Source organism: Ostrinia furnacalis, unplaced genomic scaffold (genome assembly GCF_004193835.3).
Source record: "Ostrinia furnacalis isolate ACB-3 unplaced genomic scaffold, ASM419383v2 OfSCF4102, whole genome shotgun sequence".
Lineage (NCBI taxonomy): Eukaryota > Metazoa > Arthropoda > Insecta > Lepidoptera > Crambidae > Ostrinia > Ostrinia furnacalis.
In genome coordinates, this window is record NW_021134341.1 from 454050 (window position 1) to 473321 (window position 19272).

At 44.4% G+C, this 19272-nt stretch overlaps 2 protein-coding genes across 8 annotated transcripts in view; one reads left to right on the forward strand and one right to left on the reverse strand.

Annotated features, from left to right (window-relative positions):
* The window catches only part of LOC114358695 (supervillin), a 57699-nt gene extending 49753 nt beyond the window's left edge, over window positions 1-7946 (forward strand). For 4 of the 7 annotated variants that reach the window (XM_028312724.1, XM_028312722.1, XM_028312718.1 and 1 more), the window contains 3 exons: window positions 4831-5039; window positions 6125-6286; window positions 7807-7946. In XM_028312724.1, coding sequence (XP_028168525.1) covers window positions 4831-5039; window positions 6125-6286; window positions 7807-7893 — 458 coding nt within the window. In that variant the 3' untranslated portion in view covers window positions 7894-7946. Of the gene's footprint in view, window positions 1-2298; window positions 2702-4012; window positions 4112-4830; window positions 5040-6124; window positions 6287-6587; window positions 6621-7806 lie in introns of those variants that run through there. The other 3 variants (XM_028312721.1, XM_028312720.1, XM_028312723.1) reach the window with 3 other exon arrangements.
* A 3021-nt stretch (window positions 7947-10967) lies between these two features.
* On the reverse strand, window positions 10968-16449 carry LOC114358701 (clumping factor B). The gene is made up of 3 exons (XM_028312734.1): window positions 16322-16449; window positions 14487-14701; window positions 10968-12063 (listed from the first exon to the last, which is right to left on the reverse strand). The coding sequence occupies exons 1-3, from the start codon at window positions 16326-16328 to the stop codon at window positions 11116-11118; spliced, it is 1170 nt and encodes a 389-aa protein (XP_028168535.1). The 5' UTR covers window positions 16329-16449; the 3' UTR covers window positions 10968-11115.
* Between the last annotated feature and the right edge of the window lie 2823 nt (window positions 16450-19272).

Here is a 19272-nt window from a genome sequence, read left to right on the forward strand (position 1 = left end):
GTCTGTACAAAACTCTTACGTGCACTGGATAATGTAAGTCGAGCCTGATACACGCACACTTNTGACTTCCAGGTAGATACAGGACATTGAAGCGCAGTTAAGCTTATGTCAGCCAACCTCAGCTGTCGAGCAATTCCCTATACCTGCCACTCTAGCGGCACCGCAGCGGCGCCCCTCTACCCAAAAACGTGGACCCGCATCACTTGGAGCGCCGCCACCTCGCGCCGCACGACTTCCAGGTAGAGAGAGTGGCCGTTTGTGGGCACATGATGATACACCATTGGGCTTACGGTAGCCGCTTACAGCCAGCGGCGCCCTGCTGCCGCTAGCGGCGCTGCAGCGGCGCCCGCTGCCCGACCACGTCGACACCATGCACCTGGAGCGACACCTCGCGCCGCACGACTTCCAGGTAGATACAGGACATTGAAGCTTATGGCAGCCGTCAGCATGTGAGCTCATGATGATACAGCATTGGGCTTACGGTAGCCGCTTACAGCCAGCGGCGCCCTGCTGCCGCTAGCGGCGCTGCAGCGGCGCCCGCTGCCCGACCACGTCGACGCCATGCACCTGGAGCGACACCTGGCGCCGCACGACTTCCAGGTAGAGAGAATGGCACAAATGATACTTCATCGGGCTTACGGTAGCCATAGTTATTGAACGCCCGAACACGTGGATTCCATGGCATGCACCTGGAGCGCTACCTCGCGCCGCACTATTGCAGCACGAGTACAAGCCGGCGCGGTGCTGTCCGGCGCCTGCGAGCTGTCGCGGCTCAGTGCCAGCGGCGCCCTGCTGCCGCTAGCGGCGCTGCAGCGGCGCCCGCTGCCCGACCACGTCGACGCCATGCATCTGGAGCGACACCTCGCGCCGCACGACTTCCAGGTAGATACAGGGCGTTGAAGCTTATGGCAGTCAGCCGCAGCTGTTGAACAATTCTAGTATACCCACTCGGTCTGAGGCACTACTAACGGCGCTGCAGCGGCGCCTCTCTACCTAAAAACGTAGATCCGCATCACCTGGAGCGCCACCTGGTGCCGCACGACTTCCATTTAGAAATAATTGTCTCCTGAGGGTACATGATGATACTCAATCGGGCCTACCGTAGCGACAGTTGTCGAGTAATCCCACATAGCCGCCACTAAGTCATACTTACAGCTAGCGGCGCTGCAGCGGCGCCCGCTGCCCGACCACGTCGACGCCATGCACCTGGAGCGACACCTGGCGCCGCACGACTTCCAGGTAGAGGCTGGAGACGTATAATGATACGCAATCGGGCTTGCGGTAGCCCAAGTGGTATAGTGATTCCACATACCCGCCGCTCAGTTGGATGCACAGCTGGCGGCGCTGCAGCGAGTCTTCTGCTTGACCACGTCGACTTCATGGCTTGCACCTGAAGTGCCACCTGGTGCCGCACGACTTCCAGGTAGACAAGCGAGCCATTTGTAGAGACATTTCAGCCACTCAGTTGCAAACACTCTCTTGCGATGAGGAGCAAAGGCCAGTTTCAGGTATCCACAGCACTCTGAGTGCCATGTGGCGTCGCACGACTTCCAGGTAGAGAGAGTGGCCGTTTGTGGGCACATGATGATACAGCATTGGGCTTACGGTAGCCGCTTACAGCCAGCGGCGCCCTGCTGCCGCTAGCGGCGCTGCAGCGGCGCCCGCTGCCCGACCACGTCGACGCCATGCACCTGGAGCGACACCTCGCGCCGCACGACTTCCAGGTAGATATAGGCTTATGGCAGCCAGCCACCGCGTGCACCGTTGTCGAGCAATTCCCTATAACCGCCAATCTAGCGGCACTGCAGCGGCAAACGCACTACTTCCAGGTACAGGCGGTGATACACCATCTGGCTAACGGTAGCCAGTTATCGAGTAATTCCACATAGGCGCCATTAAGTCGAACATAGCGGCGGCGCGCGACTTCCAAGTAGGGAGAATGGCCATCATGGGGACAAGTGACTCTTCCTTGGCGACTTCCAGGTAAGGCTGGAGACGCTCGCACACACGTCTCTGTCTCTAACCAGCTGTCGCAGCGCCCCCTTTTTTGTCGCGGAGGGAAAGCTTTGCGCACCTTCACCACTGCCAGGGTGGTGTGTGGGACTCCCGACGCCCTTGATCCGTCCTGAAAAGAACGGGGTATACCCACTAAAACCTCAGCGGCGCCCGCTGCCCGACCACGTCGACGCCATGCACCTGGAGCGACACCTGGCGTCGCACGACTTCCAGGAAGATATAGGGCCTTGAAGCTTATGGCAGTCGTCAGCATGTGAGCTCATGATGATACACCATTGGGNATTGCTAGTCGACACCGAGAAGGGTTGTCTATACATCTGGCACGGGGCTCGTAGTTTGAAGCACACCAAAAACATTGCCATAGAGTTAGCGAATAAGTTGATCGCGCGGAAGTCTGGGTACCTCTTCGGTTTGAACGCTTCGGATGTGAAGATAACTGAGGTTAAAGAGGGGGAGGAGCCTAAGGAGGTGTTGGAGGCGTTGGGCGTGGCCAACAAGCAGTACTATAATTCTGTTTTGGGAGGGGGTAGAGACGTGGGGGGTGATACTACGGCGCGTCTATTCCATTTCACGGACCTGAGCGGGCAGTTCGAAGCGAACGAGGTGCTGTCGCCGCTGCGGCACGAGCACCTGGTGACACCCTTCCCTTTTGAACAAAAGGAGTTGTATTCGGCTTCGCAACCAGGTGAGAATATACGTCATACACTTCACGTATAAAGTCTGTTCGCCGAGAGTTGATAAAAAAAAAAATCAGAGGTTCTAAACTCATTATAAATTGCGGCCCGCTAATTATTTTTGTCGATATAATGAAAAATTTGGTAGATTATCATTATTATCTCTTTTAAATTTACGGGAATTATTCCGGTTAGGGCATACGTGGGGATACGGATCAAACACGTGGCGTCCATGTGTTGGATAAAAAGTATTTCATTATTATCAAGTGGCTTATAGTGTATCCCAATGTTGGGCAAAGCCCTACCCACTGTCATACCATTCATTTCGGTCTTATGTAAAATAAATTTATTATTTCACACATTGCGGCCCGCCGGCCGGCGCTTGACGACAGCTGCGTGGCTCGTACCATGGTACTCAGTGCGCGTTGTGACAAACGACGCCCGCCATACAGAATGCGATAATTAAGCGACAGTCGCTATTGCAAGACATTTCATAATATTTATCAACTCTCGGCGAACAGACTTTAGTTCTTGCTATTCACGAAGGCGAGTGAGCTTTACATGTGTTCGCTACTGTTCGTTTTTCAAAACGTTTGATAGACATTACACTATCGTTATGTGCATGTACACGTCACACGTAAAGTTCACTCGCCTTCGTGAGTTGCAAGAACTATAACCGATTTTAGCCCATGACTTCATTCACTCTGAATTCGATAAAGGTTTCATAAAATCATGTGTTAGTGTTACAAGGGTTCATCAAATCCGTCTATTAGTTTTTACTTGGAGAAATCACCAACATCCATAAAGCCTCAACCTAGCGTGTATGATATCAGTTTGTATAAATATCAATTAATAGCAACAGTTTGTAAGCCACTCCAGCAACGTAACATTTTAGGGAAATGTATAAAGAATAATAAGGATCAAATAACATCTTTCATTTGATAATTTTCTCAATCAAAGCCAGATGCTTTCCTAATAAACTCAGATCACGCCCCTCATTTAGCCTAGGCGCTGACCACCGATTTTTTGTCGGCCGATAGTTGGATCGGGCTGTTAATCAGTAGAGTAGTGAGATGTATGAACGTGCGCACATTACACCGATTTGGTATCGGCCGATTCTTCATAAAAATCGGGCCCAATCGACCAACTAAATAATCGGTTGTCTGCGCCTAGACAGACTTACCCAATAACCCATATCAATATGAGCACACCATTAACCGATTGAGTCCCAGACGGCATTAATTAATGTCATAACAATTGATTATCTATTGTGTCTAGATTCGCGGAGCTTGAAGGATTAATCATATTTTATCTTTTGGCAGCCCTGTTCCTGCTGGACGACGGCAGCAACGTGTGGCTGTGGCAGGGCTGGTGGCCGCGCGGCGAGGACGGCGAGCTCGAGCCCGCGGAGAGGAATGCTGGTGAGTAATATACTCATTTCTTCTTTCTAGTTCGTCCCCTTCTAGCTGCTCCCCTTTCCAACTGCTCCCGCTTTTTAATTACCCACAATTTATAAAATTGACTCCTTGGTTAGTAATTTACGCTTTTTTTTCTTATTATTTCGTCCCCTTTTAGCATTTCCCCTTTCCACCTACTCCCGCTTTAAATTACCCACAACTTAAAAATGATCTGCCTTTTAACCAATTATTTCCAGCCAAATACTTTCTGAAATACTTCCCCTTTGAACTGCTCCCCTATTTCAACTATCCCTTTCTAAGGGGCGGGTGCTAACTAACACCCCTGTCCCCCTTTCAGTTCATCTACTCCCCCTTTTCATTTATTTTTCCCTTTCGGTCTTTTCCCCCTTCTAACTATTCATTCTCTTTCAAATTCTCAGTTCAAACTTCACAAATCATATTGTTACTTGTCATTAGTAATAAACTAATTAGTTTATTACTAATTTGCTTATCAGAACTAAAATCTGAAATTATTATATGCAATAATTAAAAAACATTCTTGCTCTGAAAGTTAGTTTTCAATTCGCTATAAAATTTCGTGATAGCCACACAAAATCTAAAAGCAAGTGCGTTATTATAAAAGTATGCCAGTTGACTCTCTATAGAACTGTTACATTGGTGCCCCAATTGGCTTATTTTTTTAGAGTAACCGACGTGACGTAACACAAAATATTTTATTCCAGGAGTGGGAGCATTCGCGGGCCGCTGGCAAGGGATGCGTGCCGCCGCGCTCCGAACGTGCGAGGCCTACTGGCGCGTGGGCCGGCCGGACGCGGGCCCGGACGCGCGCCCGGACGTCCGGGTCGTGGCCGCCGGACTCGAGCCGCAGTCCTTCACCAACCTGTTTGATACCTGGCGCGAGCATGATGAAGCTGCGGACGCTAATATTGCGGTGAGTGGTTTACATTTTATTACGGACTGGTGAGGGTATGGGTAATGTGGTGGGGAGATTTGTACATTATGCTGTGATGGGAAAAGGTCGAAAGTTATTCTGAGGTCACAAAGAATATCCATTGAGAACGATATACCTAAACTCCGCGCTCAATGCTTAGGGGATATTGACGATTTGCAATAATGATGAAATGGAAAATCATGTCAAAAGTCCGGTCGCGAATGTGCGAGTGTACAGCAATATAATTACGCGCGAGCGATAAGGATGGGTAGCTTAGGGTCATTGTACGAAATTCTATCTACTGCTCGACCGGACTTTAAATTCGTTAAACTCCTATTTAAAAAATGCTTGGCGCGTGACAATTTTATTGAAGATTATGAGGAATTCTTTTCAATATAAGAAACTTACAAAAGTGTCGTCGACTTTGTGACCAATTGATAATAAATAATAAAAAAAAAGGCAATGGTGAAGGTTTAGTGTAAAAAATATTTTGAACTTTTTTTTCCAAAATATGTACTAGAAAATCCGGAAAGATCTATTTACAGTCATCGAAGTAATAATAGATTAGAAGTGAATGATTACAAGTCTTCCTTTTGTATTCTTGAAAACTCTTTCTTGTCTCTTCTCATGCTATCAAAAATTAATGACCAAAGCTTTTTGTGAAAATTTTGTCGCCGTTGTTTTTAAGAATGAGCATAACTGTAGACTTCAAGAGGTCAAATAAAACTGCCTCCGGTATAGTCGCTTACTAGCGAATGGCGACATCGACTATACACTTTTATTGTAAAAGCCTTGATATGCTTGCATTTTACGAATTTAAAAAAAGTATTATGCAAACAATGCTCGTCCTTAGATTTTTATAAAGTTGTTCATCAACAATATGAGACATGTAGAGGCTCCTTAAAAGCAAATTATTATACGATTTGTACTATTTATTCGTCTATACAAATAAATAAATTTGGTCTTTGACTTTGACATCTATTACTACTTCGATGCCCTCAAACCCTTCTAACCAAAAGCTTTACCACTAACGGATCACTGTAAAAACGCACAACAACTATCGCTTGGCGCACTGTACATTGCAGCACGGGTACAAAGCCGGCGCCGTGCTGTCCGGCGCCTGCGAGCTGTCGCGGCTCAGTGCCAGCGGCGCCCTGCTGCCGCTAGCGGCGCTGCAGCGGCGCCCGCTGCCCGACCACGTCGACGCCATGCACCTGGAGCGACACCTCGCGCCGCACGACTTCCAGGTAGACAAGCGGGCCATTTGTAGAGACATTTCAGCAACTCAGTCGAAAACACTCTCTTGCCATGAGAAGCTAAGGCGAGTTCCAGGTATCCACAGCACCTTGAGTGCCATGTGGCGTCGCACGACTTCCAGGTAGAGAGAGTGGCCGTTTGTGGACACATGATGATACACCATTGGGCTTACGGTAGCCGCTTACAGCCAGCGGCGCCCTGCTGCCGCTAGCGGCGCTGCAGCGGCGCCCGCTGCCCGACCACGTCGACGCCATGCACCTGGAGCGACACCTCGCGCCGCACGACTTCCAGGTAGATACAGGGCGTTGAAGCTTATGGCAGCCAGCCGCAGCTGTCGAGCAATTCCCTATACCCGCCAATCTAGCGGCACTGCAGCGGCGCCACACGACTTCCAGGTACAGGCGGTGATACACCATCTGGCTAACTGTAGCCAGTTATCGAGTAATTCCACATTGGCGCCATTAAGTCGAACATAGAGGCGGCGCGCTGCAGTGGCGCCCTTGCTTGAACACGGGGACCCACAGTGCCACTTGGCGCCGCACGACTTCCAAGTAGTGAGAATGGCCATCATGGGGACAAGTGACTCTTCCTCGGCGACTTCCAGGTAAGGCTGGAGACGCTCGCACACACGTCTCTGTCTCTAAACCAGCTGTCGCAGCGCCCCCTTTTTTGTCGCGGAGGGAAAGCTTTGCTCACCTTCACCACTGCCAGGGTGGTGTGTGGGACTCCCGACGCCCTTGCTCCGTCCTGCAAAGAACGGGGTATACCCACTAAAACCTCAGCGGCGCCCTGCTGCCGCTAGCGGCGCTGCAGTGGCGCCTGCTGCCCGACCACGTCGAAGCCATGCATCTGGAGCGACACCTGGCGTCGCACTACTTCCAGGTAGATATAGGGCCTTGAAGCTTATGGCAGCCGTCAGCATGTGAGCATATGATGATACACCATTGGGCTTACGGTAGCCGCTTACAGCCAGCGGCGCTGCAGCGGCGCCCGCTGCCGCATAATTTCCAGGTAGGAAGGGTGGCCGTCTTTTGCCACAGTTTCGGTATGAGTACAGTTAACGGTGCCCCTGGCTACGTGGAGGCAAATCCTGCCTCGCTTTCGCTCCTGGCTCATGAGTTTATGATAGCCTCGGTCGCAGTATGACGTCATATAATATAATCTATCAGCTAGCGACGCTCCCTCCAGGATCTTCGTGGGTTCCAGGTAGCCTGAATATTTTCGAGGCAAACGGTCGCACTCAGTCAGTGTCGTTTCATCTCATATGGCTTGCAGCAGGATGCAGATAGCCATTGTAACAGTATGCCACATAGTCGTCGTTAGCGATAAGCTCTTCCCTATGGTACATGTAGGTTCCAGGCAGCCATTGACTGAGACCGAGTAACCAGAATTTCCAAATTACTCCACTACCGTTACACAGTCGTACTCGATCGAGTCGTGTCGATATTCCGTAGGAAATTTTAAAATAACTGAAGTAATTTCCGATACTAATTGTGTGCTTTATTTGCAGGAGGCTTTCGGCATGACCAAAGAGGAGTTCTCGGCGCTGCCGGCGTGGAAGCAGACGAGCCTGAAGAAGGACGTGGGCCTGTTCTGACGCCGCGTGGGCCTAGCCTTTTGTACACGACTATTTATACTTTTCTACCCGTANTGACTTCCAGGTAGACAAGCGGGCCATTTATAGACACATTTCTGTCACTCACTCGCAATTACTCACTTGCCAAGCGAGCCAAGGCGAGTTCCAGGTATCCACTGCACTCTTGAGTGTCATTTGGCGCCGCACGACTTCCAGGTAGACAAGCGGGTCATTTGCCGCCATTCAGTCGCTTTCACTCTCTTGCGATGAGGAGCAAAGGCCAGTTTCAGGTATCCACAGCGCTCTCAATTGCCATGGTGACGTCTCACGACTTCCAGGTAGATACAGGGCATTGAAGCGTATTCATGTTTCTGACAGCCAACCTCAGCTGTCGAGTAATTCCATATACCCGCCACTCAGTCGGAGGCACAACTAGCAGCGCTGCAGCGGCGCAACTCTACCCAAAAACCGGAGCCGTATGCATATAATAGCCACACAGGCACCACTCACAGCTGGTGCTGATGTGTGTCGATGTCGACTCTGATGTCGTACTAGTTCCAAATAAACAGGGTGGCCATATATGGTCATAGTTGACATAGTTTTTTTATAACATCATAAATCTTAAGTTTTTTATAACATCATAAATCTTAAGGCGCCTCTTGCCATATTAGAGCAGGGCTAGGTCACTCCCTCATGACTTCAGATGAAAATACGGGTTGTGTGAAGACACAGTTTCTGTTTAATGTTTAAAATGTTCATAGCTAGTATGAAGAACTCCATTTTGTAGGCAATTTTCGTAACTACTTAAAGTGATTTCCGATACTAATTGTGTGCTTTATTTGCAGGAGGCTTTCGGCATGACCAAAGAGGAGTTCTCGGCGCTGCCGGCGTGGAAGCAGACGAGCCTGAAGAAGGACGTGGGCCTGTTCTGACGCCGCGTGGGCCTAGCCGCCTTTTGTACACGACTATTTATACTTTTCTACCCGTATTACCAAGGATTTGATACATAATGATAAAGCACGCTTTAAATTCTATAGTGATTGAAACCTAAAACTGTTTTTTACTAACGGAATGTAACTATGTATTCGTTATCGTGATATTTTCATGTAACCGCCGTAGACTAGCTCGGAATAAGGATTTGTACGCGGAATTGTCTCGTCGCATCCATGCTGGCGCACCGCCGTGTAAATAGTTGTTTTAATCTATTTATTATTTTGTAACGTCGTTCCTGTATTCGTAAAATTTTATTATAACATCTTTTAGTATGAATTTGTGATTAATATAATTTTTAATTTTATAAATGGTCGTTTTATTATCCTCGCGCTTGCCGACATGGATATGACAATATGAAATGTATATCGAGGTGATATTTTTCGATTTTATGACATATTATCAAATGATGGGTTACGCCAAAGACTTTCGGCCCCTGATTACGTTAACGCATCGTTTGACAATATCGGACGTGTAATTTTTGTAGGGCAAATGTATTCGGTCAAAGTGTGGTTAACTGTTTTAAATCGCTAGATATACAACACTTCTACTATATTCGCTTTAGGGTAGGCTTGTGTCTGTGACGGTTGGGATCCTATACAAATAACATGTGATAACTTTATTATAATATTCGCTTAGCTAACGTATGTATCGATGCCTCCAGTGTCGCGTTTTAACATTTAACATATTTGTATAACATTGTAACTGTCACAGAAGTACTATATTAATAACATCACATATCTCTTGTATGCTACTCTTTTATACTGTGCGTTAGGTGGACCATGTTTTGATATTTAATCCTACAGTATCATTTGATTAGCTTCGCCAGTTGGGACGTAGTTTATTGACCACATGATTTGACCTAATGTTATGTTGCTGTGCGTCGTTGACTGATTTTAGTAATGAAAATCTTGCGCAGACGAGCTAAATGTTACCATAAAACCACCTGTTTTGTATCAAAATGTTTTGGAAAAAGTAGCACCAAGTACTTATAACGGAGGTATATTTAGTTTTTGGTGAAGTGGTGCTCAAAAGTTTGTTAGAACGCTCGTCTGTCGAAACGTTTGTAGAATAGTCGGCCAACACATTTTAAATCTAAACTTGAGAACCAGTCAAATCCTAAACATTTGTGTGTTCCAATCGAGCTTGTATTTTAACCCTCATTTTACAGAATTAAAATCTCTTCCATTTTCTTAAACCTTTATACGGCCGACTATGAATAAAAATTGTAACGCTGTTGCTATGTTATTGTATAATTTTAGATGTTTATTTTTTATAACTAGCATTAATTACCCGTGAAGAGCTAAGGTGGGTTGAGTATTGCCAGTATTGGCTGCCTTCGCGTAGGGTACCAGTCATAGTTATTACAGTAACGTTGGAGTAAGATGCATTTACGGCGAAACCCACAGTGCCTGCAGCGTTATGGTAACTCTCAAATTCAATGTATAATGTTTTGCTTCGGTTGTGTTTCATATACCTATGATTATTATTGTATTTGAGATTTATTTTGTATAATAATGTAATAAATCGCTAAATTGGTCAAAATGACTTTGATTTATGCCAAATGCACCAAAATGATAGGATACATAAAACAACACCGTTAGGAAACTGAAAATTAACGTAATAACATTACGTCAATGTAACATAAACTTTGAATTTAAACTTGACCTTCATTGGTTGGGTTTTTTATGGCGGTCAAGCTGTAGATCCTGGCTACACAGGAGTTGCAGCGGTGGGAAGGAGAGGTGGGAATAGTCCCGCAACAATGTAACATCGTAACACGTGATGTTTAACACTACCACAACTTGCCTTATGATGACTATCTGTAATGATGATAATACATAAGTTTATCAAGCCACTTATGTCAGATTTCATCTTATTTCATTTCTAAGGTTGAACTCGGAATAACATGGGAATAATATTGTCATGATTTTTTATTGACAAGCTGCATTTAGGATTTGAACCCAGGACCTGTGACTCAAGAGAATTCAACTGCAGCTGCAGTGTCATTCTTGATATGGAGAATATCACAAGTCAAGTAAATGCGTTTTAATTCCTTATCTGAAATCATGATAAGTTTCGAGAACACCAATAAAACAACAAAATATCATTGGGATTCATCCGTTCATATTTACAAAATTGCACAAAGTGACCCTAATTACACTTAAACTAATATAAATAACTACACTAAGTACTACTCTTACTGCATGTCAATACGCATTCCTAGTGGAATGAATTTGAATGCACCAGTGCCTAAGCAGCTATTCTGAAAAGCCTTTTGAAGAATCTCTTAATCTTCCTCGCTCCGTCTTCGTTTTGCTCGGATTCCTCATTGTCTTGCTCATCCTCAACTTCCTCTTGTTTGGTCTTATACGGCACAGCTTCCTGCTCCTCATTGCTTTCTGATTCCTCTTCAATCTCTTCTTGTTTCTTGGCAGGGACTATGTCTTGGACGTCATCAGCATCATCATCGTCATCAGTGTCCTCCTGTTTGAGCTTTCTCTTAGCGTCGTCATCGTCTTCAGATTCCTCGTCATCACCTTCTGCCTCCTCACTCTCCTCTTGTTTAATTTCGCCAGAGTTTTCGTTGTCTTCTTCTTGAGCCTGATCCTCGTTCTCTTCTTCATTTTCCTCGACTTCTTCTTGCTTGATCTTGTCTTCCACGTCTTCTGTTTCATCGTTTTCCTCTTCGTCGGCAACCTCTTCCTGCTTGACAATGTTCTCTAACTCGTCCTCGCTAACCTCCTGAATTTCTTCCTCTTCTAATTCCTCTTGCCTCAACATTTTCTTTGCTACGATGACTTCTTCGACTTCAACATTCTCCTCCTCCTCGTCGTTTTCTTCTACTTCTTCCTGCTTTACTACTTTTGCCATTCTTGATTTCACGAGCCTTACAATAGCGTCCTGTTCCCATTCAGCCGCGTCGTCTCCTGATCCTTCGGCTTCGTTGCTTTCTTCAGGGGATTCTACAGCCTCTTCGGATTCTCCTTCTGGTTCTGGCTCCTGTTCTGGCTCTGGCTCTTGTTCTGGCTCCTGTTCTGGTTCTGGCTCGGATTCTGGCTCAGGTTCTGGCTCTGGCTCGGGTTCTGGCTCAGGTTCTGGCTCGGGTTCTGGCTCTGGCTCAGGTTCTGGCTCGGGTTCTGGCTCTGGCTCAGGCTCTTCAACGAGGCAGCCTGATGGAGGAGCTGACCAATCGCACACCTGGAAATTTGGGATTTTTCTTTAGTTGTTTTATTGAGATATCAGTAAGTGAATACATATGTTTTAGACGTGGCTAGTAAATATAAGATTTTAAACAGGATTTTTAACAGGTCTCAACGCGGCAACGGGTTTCTCTATTTTAGTGGCTAGTTAAAGTTCTCGCTCGAGAAAAGCAGAATCTATTTCGATTGTACCAACTGAGTTAATGTTCAATGACCGTGAGAGTTGATTAGTAGCTTACGTAATTCCTACCTGCATTGGTTGGGTTTTAGGCGGTTAAGCAGATCCTGGCTACATAGGAGTTAGGTCTTACCTAATCTTGTTCATTGAACCAACCAATTCTCCTGGCCCGCGCATAGCGTCTCCGGGTCCTGTCTCAAGCCGATTGAGAGCCAGCGCGGCCACTCACAATAAAAGCTCGCCACTTAATCATCACTTACCATCAGGTGAGATGCAGGATAAGAGTTTCTCCGTTGAGGGGAACAAAAGAGAGTTGATTAGTAACTTACCTGATCCCCCGAAAAGCATTAGTATGGGGGCATTCTGGCGCTTTTCGATGGATCTACTCTTACTTAGAAGTCTTTTGTTCAATGCTCGTGTGATCGTGATAGAGAATAAGTAGCTTATGCAGCTTTCACCAGGTCTTAACTGGTTGGGCAAACAAAAATATCGGCGGTCAAGCTGCAGATCCTGGCAGAACAGAATTTCGTAGCTCTTACCTGGTCTTCACTGGTGAAGTTCTTATTGGAGGCGAAGCTGTAGATGCTGGCGCCACACTAGTCTTGCAGTGGTGGAAAGGAGAAAGATTTCTTACCTGATCTTGTTCGTTGAACCACGTGTGCGGCGGGCACTCCATGAGGTAGGCGCGTCCGGAGTAGCACTGGTAGTACTCAAAGCAACTGCTGACGCTGGCGATGCGCAGAAAGTTCTCCTGGCCCGCGCATAGTGTNGTATGTTTTAGAGGTGGCTAGTTAAATAATTAAGATTTTAAACAGGATTTTTGCCAGGTCTCAACGCGGCAACGGGTCGCGTTTCTCTATTTAGCGAGAAAAGCAGAATCTATTTAGATTGTAGGTACCTACTGAGTTACCGACGATCTGGTAAAGGTCGCGGGAAGAGCCTGGATGCGGGCAGCGCAGGACCGTTCATTGTGGAAAACCTTGGGGGAGGCCTTTGTCCAGCAGTGGACGTCATTTGGCTGAAACGAACCTACTGAGTTAATGTTTATTGACCGTGAGAGTTGATTAATAGCTATACGTAATTCCTATCTTTATTGTTTGGGTTTTAGGTGGTTAAGTAGATCCTGGCTACATAGGAGTATAGTCCAGTTAGGTCTTACCTTATCTTGTTCATTGAACCAACCAATTCTCCTGGCCCGCGCATAGCGTCTCCGGGTCCTGTCTCAAGCCGATTGAGAGCCAGCGCGGCCACGCACAATAAAAGCTCGCCACTTAATCATCACTTACCATCAGGTGAGATGCAGGATAAGAGTTTCTCCGTTTAGGGGAACAAAAGAGAGTTGATTAGTAACTTACCTGATCCCCCGAAAAGCACTAGTATGGGGGCACTCTGGCGCTTTTCGATGGATCTACTCTTACTTAGAAGTCTTTTGTTCAATGCTCGTGTGATCGTGATAGAGAATGAGTAGCTTATGTAGCTTTCACCAGGTCTTAACTGGTTGGGCAAACAAAAATATCGGCGGTCAAGCTGCAGATCCTGGCAGAACAGAATTTCGTAGCTCTTACCTGGTCTTCACTGGTGAAGTTCTTATTGGAGGCGAAGCTGTAGATGCTGGCGCAACACTAGGCTTGCAGTGGTGGAAAGGAGAAAGATTTCTTACCTGATCTTGTTCATTGAACCACGTGTGCGGCGGGCACTCCATGAGGTAGGCGCGTCCGGAGTAGCACTGGTAGTACTCAAAGCAACTGCTGACGCTGGCGATGCGCAGGAAGTTCTCCTGGTCCGCCCATAGTGTCTCCGGGTCCTGTCTCAAGCCGATTGAGAGCCAGCGCGGCCGCGCTCAATAGGAGCTCGCTTGTACCTTCGGCCTGATCATTACTTACCATCAGGTGAAATGCAGGATAAGAGGGGACCAAAAAAGAGTTCATTAATGACTTGCCTGCTCCCCGAAAAGCACTAGTATGGGGGCACTCTGGCGCTTTTCGATGGATCTACTCTTACTTAGAAGTCTTTTGTTCAATGCTCGTGTGATCGTGATAGAGAATGAGTAGCTTATGTAGCTTTCACCAGGTCTTAACTGGTTGGGCAAACAAAAATATCGGCGGTCAAGCTGCAGATCCTGGCAGAACAGAATTTCGTAGCTCTTACCTGGTCTTCACTGGTGAAGTTCTTATTGGAGGCGAAGCTGTAGATGCTGGCGCAACACTAGGCTTGCAGTGGTGGAAAGGAGAAAGATTTCTTACCTGATCTTGTTCATTGAACCACGTGTGCGGCGGGCATTCCATGAGGTAGGCTCGTCCGGAGTAGCACTGGTAGTACTCAAAGCAACTGCTGACGCTGGCGATGCGCAGGAAGTTCTCCTGGCCCGCGCATAGCGTCTCCGGGTCCTGTCTCAAGCCGATTGAGAGGCCGGAGGCGGGCGCCAGCGCGGCGACGCATAGTAGTAGCGTAAGCGCAGCTGGTGATGGAAAATAGTAAGATTAAGTCCTATTACGGAAAATCAAGTATGAAATAATGAAATGCGGGTGGCGAAATCCGTTTATTCCCGATGTCCCCCACTATTTGTCCACCACTGGTGGACATCGAGAAAAAAAGTTGCAATGTCCACCAGTGGGGGACAGCGCTACTGAAATCTTCCCGTTGGGCCCTACTGGTGGACACTGAGAAGAAATGAGTTGCTCTGTCCCTCAGTGGTGGACATCGAAACCAAAACATCGTTTACAAACGATGCTTGCTTATGTGAAGCAGCAAGTCGAACGCACAGCGTTGAATAGAGCTCTGTGATTGGTTCGTGTGTGACCCTGTGCGTCCACGCGCATTGTGAGACCTCATAGTAATGTGTGTGAATAGGTACGGGCGTTAATTAATGTAATGACGAGAATGGACAACGGCATTATCGATGTAAACGATCCCTAAGCGGTCGCTTGAGACCGCGATAACAATTGATTTCTATTGTGTCTTAATTCGCGAAAAAAGGGGCGTCAATATTTTTAGAATCTGAAACAGTCAAGATTATTACTCTTGAATATTAATAATAATGTAGGTAGGTACTTTAGATCATTACCATCCTCAGCCAACTACATAAGAGTAGGTACCCGAAAGGAATATGAATCGCTTCGGTTCAGCACATAAAAAACTTGATTTTATTTTAATTAACTACAATATTTAATTGATCCTATTCATCTCATAATTAAAAAAAGTAAATTGAAATTCATGTTGAAACAAATACCTACGAGACGTAATACAAAATTCTCGAACGTGCACTTGAGAGTTTTGGGACGTCGCAGTTTGAATCATGATCGAGATAATTTCAAGGGCTCGGGATGGATGTGGTAATCGGCGAGTGTCAGATGATATTGATATTGTACTGATGCCATTGATAAAGAAAGACGTTTTCAGCCATTGAAAATATTGAAATGATGTTTCGTTGTAGTTAAAAATGAAGAAACAAAAGTTTTATGGAACAAAACTGAAAATAAAAACAATACATCTTGAGCTAAAGGAAAGGCAATCGTCCCCGGGCGATGCAGCACTGTAAATCGCTTCCTAGCGGTAATATTGCCTAAATTGCCACCACACCAACTTTTGCATTGTTGGAATTAACTAATTTTGTGTGATATCATTATAATGAGCTTACTTTGTTACTTATATCCATTTAATTTTAAACAAATTAATTTTGTTTTAATACGTGCAATCCACGCCTATCAGGCTGTTTGATATTTTCAACCGAAAAATTAAAAAATATTTTGAGGAAGTTCTGAATTTTTCTGATTTTGAAGAATTAAATAGTTGAAGAATTAAATAAATATCCTTAAAATAGGGTAAAAAACGAAAGCAGCTTTTAAGTATTACCTTAACAAAGTTATGTATGTCATAAAATTTGGTTAGGTAACTCTCGGTGCCCAACTTCGAATTAAAGGCACTCTTGCACATCTTAAGGAATGGGCAACTTTAATTAGCATGATTAAATAATTATGAAAGATAAATATTTAATTCTACTCAAGATTTGGTTTGGAATTAATTAATTTTAATTATTAATTCACTTAATCAAATAAAGAAAAAATAAAAGACAACTTACTGTTCATGTTGACCGCAAGTCACTCGTCAATATGCGATCCGCCGTGAAAATAACCGGGACCCTGAAGGAGATTCAATTTTATCGAGACCATATCTGCTGAGATACGTCTTGCCTTGATAAGCTGGACACTTGGAGATACGCCCCGATACGTCGATCATGTGCTATCGGATGCTACTAGTAAGGTGCTAAGGGGCAGTTCCATTGGCTCGACAATCGGACGGTTGCCGCATGAAAGTGTAGTTAGTAGGATCACACAAATTTTAGCCATAACGGCAAGCGTCATCCACTCACAAAGTGGACAAACGACCTTATAAAGGTTGGCAGAAGCCACTGAATGGGTTTATTCCCGCTGTCACTCCTCCGGCAGGTAAGGCGGATAATACGGGAATAAAAAAAAACTAATAAACATTAATTATTTAATAAAATAAACTGGTGAAGACAAATGAAATGGGGAATTACCTAGCTGCTGGATTCTGTTAACATGAAGCTGCTCATGGAAAATGGTGAGGCTTACTTATGTTAGGTTACATTAAATAAATACTCTTATTTTTAATAATTATTATTTTATTTAATTTTCAATAGGAATTATAAATATTAATTAAAATGTCTATAAGTATTGAATATCGGCTGGCGTCAGATCCGGAAACTCACTCTGTCGATTCACCTACCCATTCAATTTCTATTACTCACTCGGTAGTTCACTTTATAGTAATTCGAGTTCCGGACAGTCAGTCGCTATCCAACCTCCGCCGCGTACAGACATCTCGAGGAAAGTTTGTGAAGTTTTTTTAAAGAGTGTTTAGAGGTGGAAATACCGCTGCAGCAGCCTGCTGCTCGGGCAAACCAAGGTTAGTAATTTTTTTATGAATAAGGAACTTTAGTAATTGTGTCATTTTTATAACATAATGTTTTCATTATGAGATATATTTATTTATCGATTTGGTAATATTTTTAAGTTTATATTTGTCTTCGTCGTTTCAGCCAAAAGATGTCCACTGTTGGACAAAGGCCTTCCCCCAAGGATTTCCATAAGGACCGGTCCTGCGCTGCTCGCATCCAGAATCTTCCTACGATCTTCACCAGATTGTCGGTCCATCTATTTGCTGGCTCACCCACTGGAGACCTGGAAACATTTCATTTAACTTCATTATAATTTTATTCAACAGAGTAGGTTTTGCGTAAAAATCGCAATGACGGAATCTACCATTAACTCAAAATTTGCCGGAAAATCATCTCAGAAGTCGCATGACTGTAAGTGGCGAGTTTGCATGTTGGCGTAATGGAAACCATTCAGACAATTTAATCCATATCGTGACCATACTGTGGAGAATTTTAAGAAAATGCAAAACATTAGGTAGGCTAAATATTGTTTTGTTTGGGTAAGTTTAATGCACGTAGTTTTTGTCGTCACAACTTTTTCCAAAGTAGTAACATTGATATTAATTTACTCTTTGCGATTCTGGTAAATTCTGGAAATAGATTAATCTCAGATTGCAATTTCTTGTCTTACTGTCACGATAATAATGACTATGAAAGATGATTTTATCTTGTAGAACATTTTTTGGCTAGACGTGAAGGTTCTATAAGAAAATCGATCATAAAAAGTCGGATTTTATAATAGATTTTTAGAAATTTCAATAGATTTACTACTGATTTTGATTAAAATCCATGTTCCGGAAAGCGCAGCGTAGGACGTCCACCCACAAGGTGGTAACATGACCTTAAAAAGGTTGCAGGAAGACCTGTATCCCAATGCTGTAACCGGCCAATCTTGAATCATTGAGGGGAGGGTATATGTATAAAATTATACGATCAGCATCAATACATACAGATAATACAAGATTTCTATTTCTATACCTTAGTATTATTATGTACCTACTTATACGTAAAAAACAGAAAGCATGCAAGAGATATTTTCGCCCACTTTGTTTTTTTTATAAAATTATAGCCTATATTTGCTGGTCTGATCTCTAAGCTATTCATTGATAAGTTTATCAAACTCCAGCCAGTAATTTTTGCGTGAAGAGTAGTAAGATTCTCCGAAACTCTACTTTAAAAACTGAATGAAAATATTTAGTTGAAGAACAAAATATAAAACTAGAAAAACAATAGCAATGTTAATTACAGGCGACCTACAAAGTTTCAGACGGGTTTCCACGGTAATTGGTTCAATAGATTTTTCAAATAAATGTTTTTTACACTGATATTTCAATTACGTTTCCGACCTACAGTCTAGAGTCGAAGAATTTATTTAGAACATGAACGGACCAAATTACTATTTCTTTATTCAATTATTTGACTACCCACTGATCGCGTGGGCTTAGAATGTTCTATTTGAAATAATACTAGGTATTCCAGAGCAATCAAAAGCAATGGTTTGTTAAATTTTTAGTTTAACAATTGACTCTACTTTTACGAACTCCAAACTTTCTCTTCTCTTTTTCCACCTCTCTTTTTTTTTTCTTCACTCAAGTAGTATGGATTTTTGGTTACATAAGTACTTAAATTTTATGTTTATGTCATAAAATTATGTACAGACTGAATTGAGTGCAGAATCATACTTAGGTGGCATCGCAAGCTAAGCTCGAGTCTCTTATATTTTTCAGTGTCACCATGTTAAAGGAATATTCCTGCACATTCTATCCCCTCCAAGGTATAGAAATCAAACCCCTGACCTACGCCAAATACTCTTATTGATGGAAAATGAACTGTTCCATTCATTCATGGCTAATTTACATAATCATATCATACATTCGCGACATGATAGAATAGATAAACGCAAAATGATAAGTGCTATCAAACTTGAAGCCGTATTATAGGTACGTACCGTTCTTGTGTTATACGAATACCTAGAACCTATTACTGAAAAGGAAAGGTCTTAAAAATTATTACAATCGCAGCCCAATGGTTTCGGTATCCATACTCTGATAATGCGAGGTTCAATATTTTTG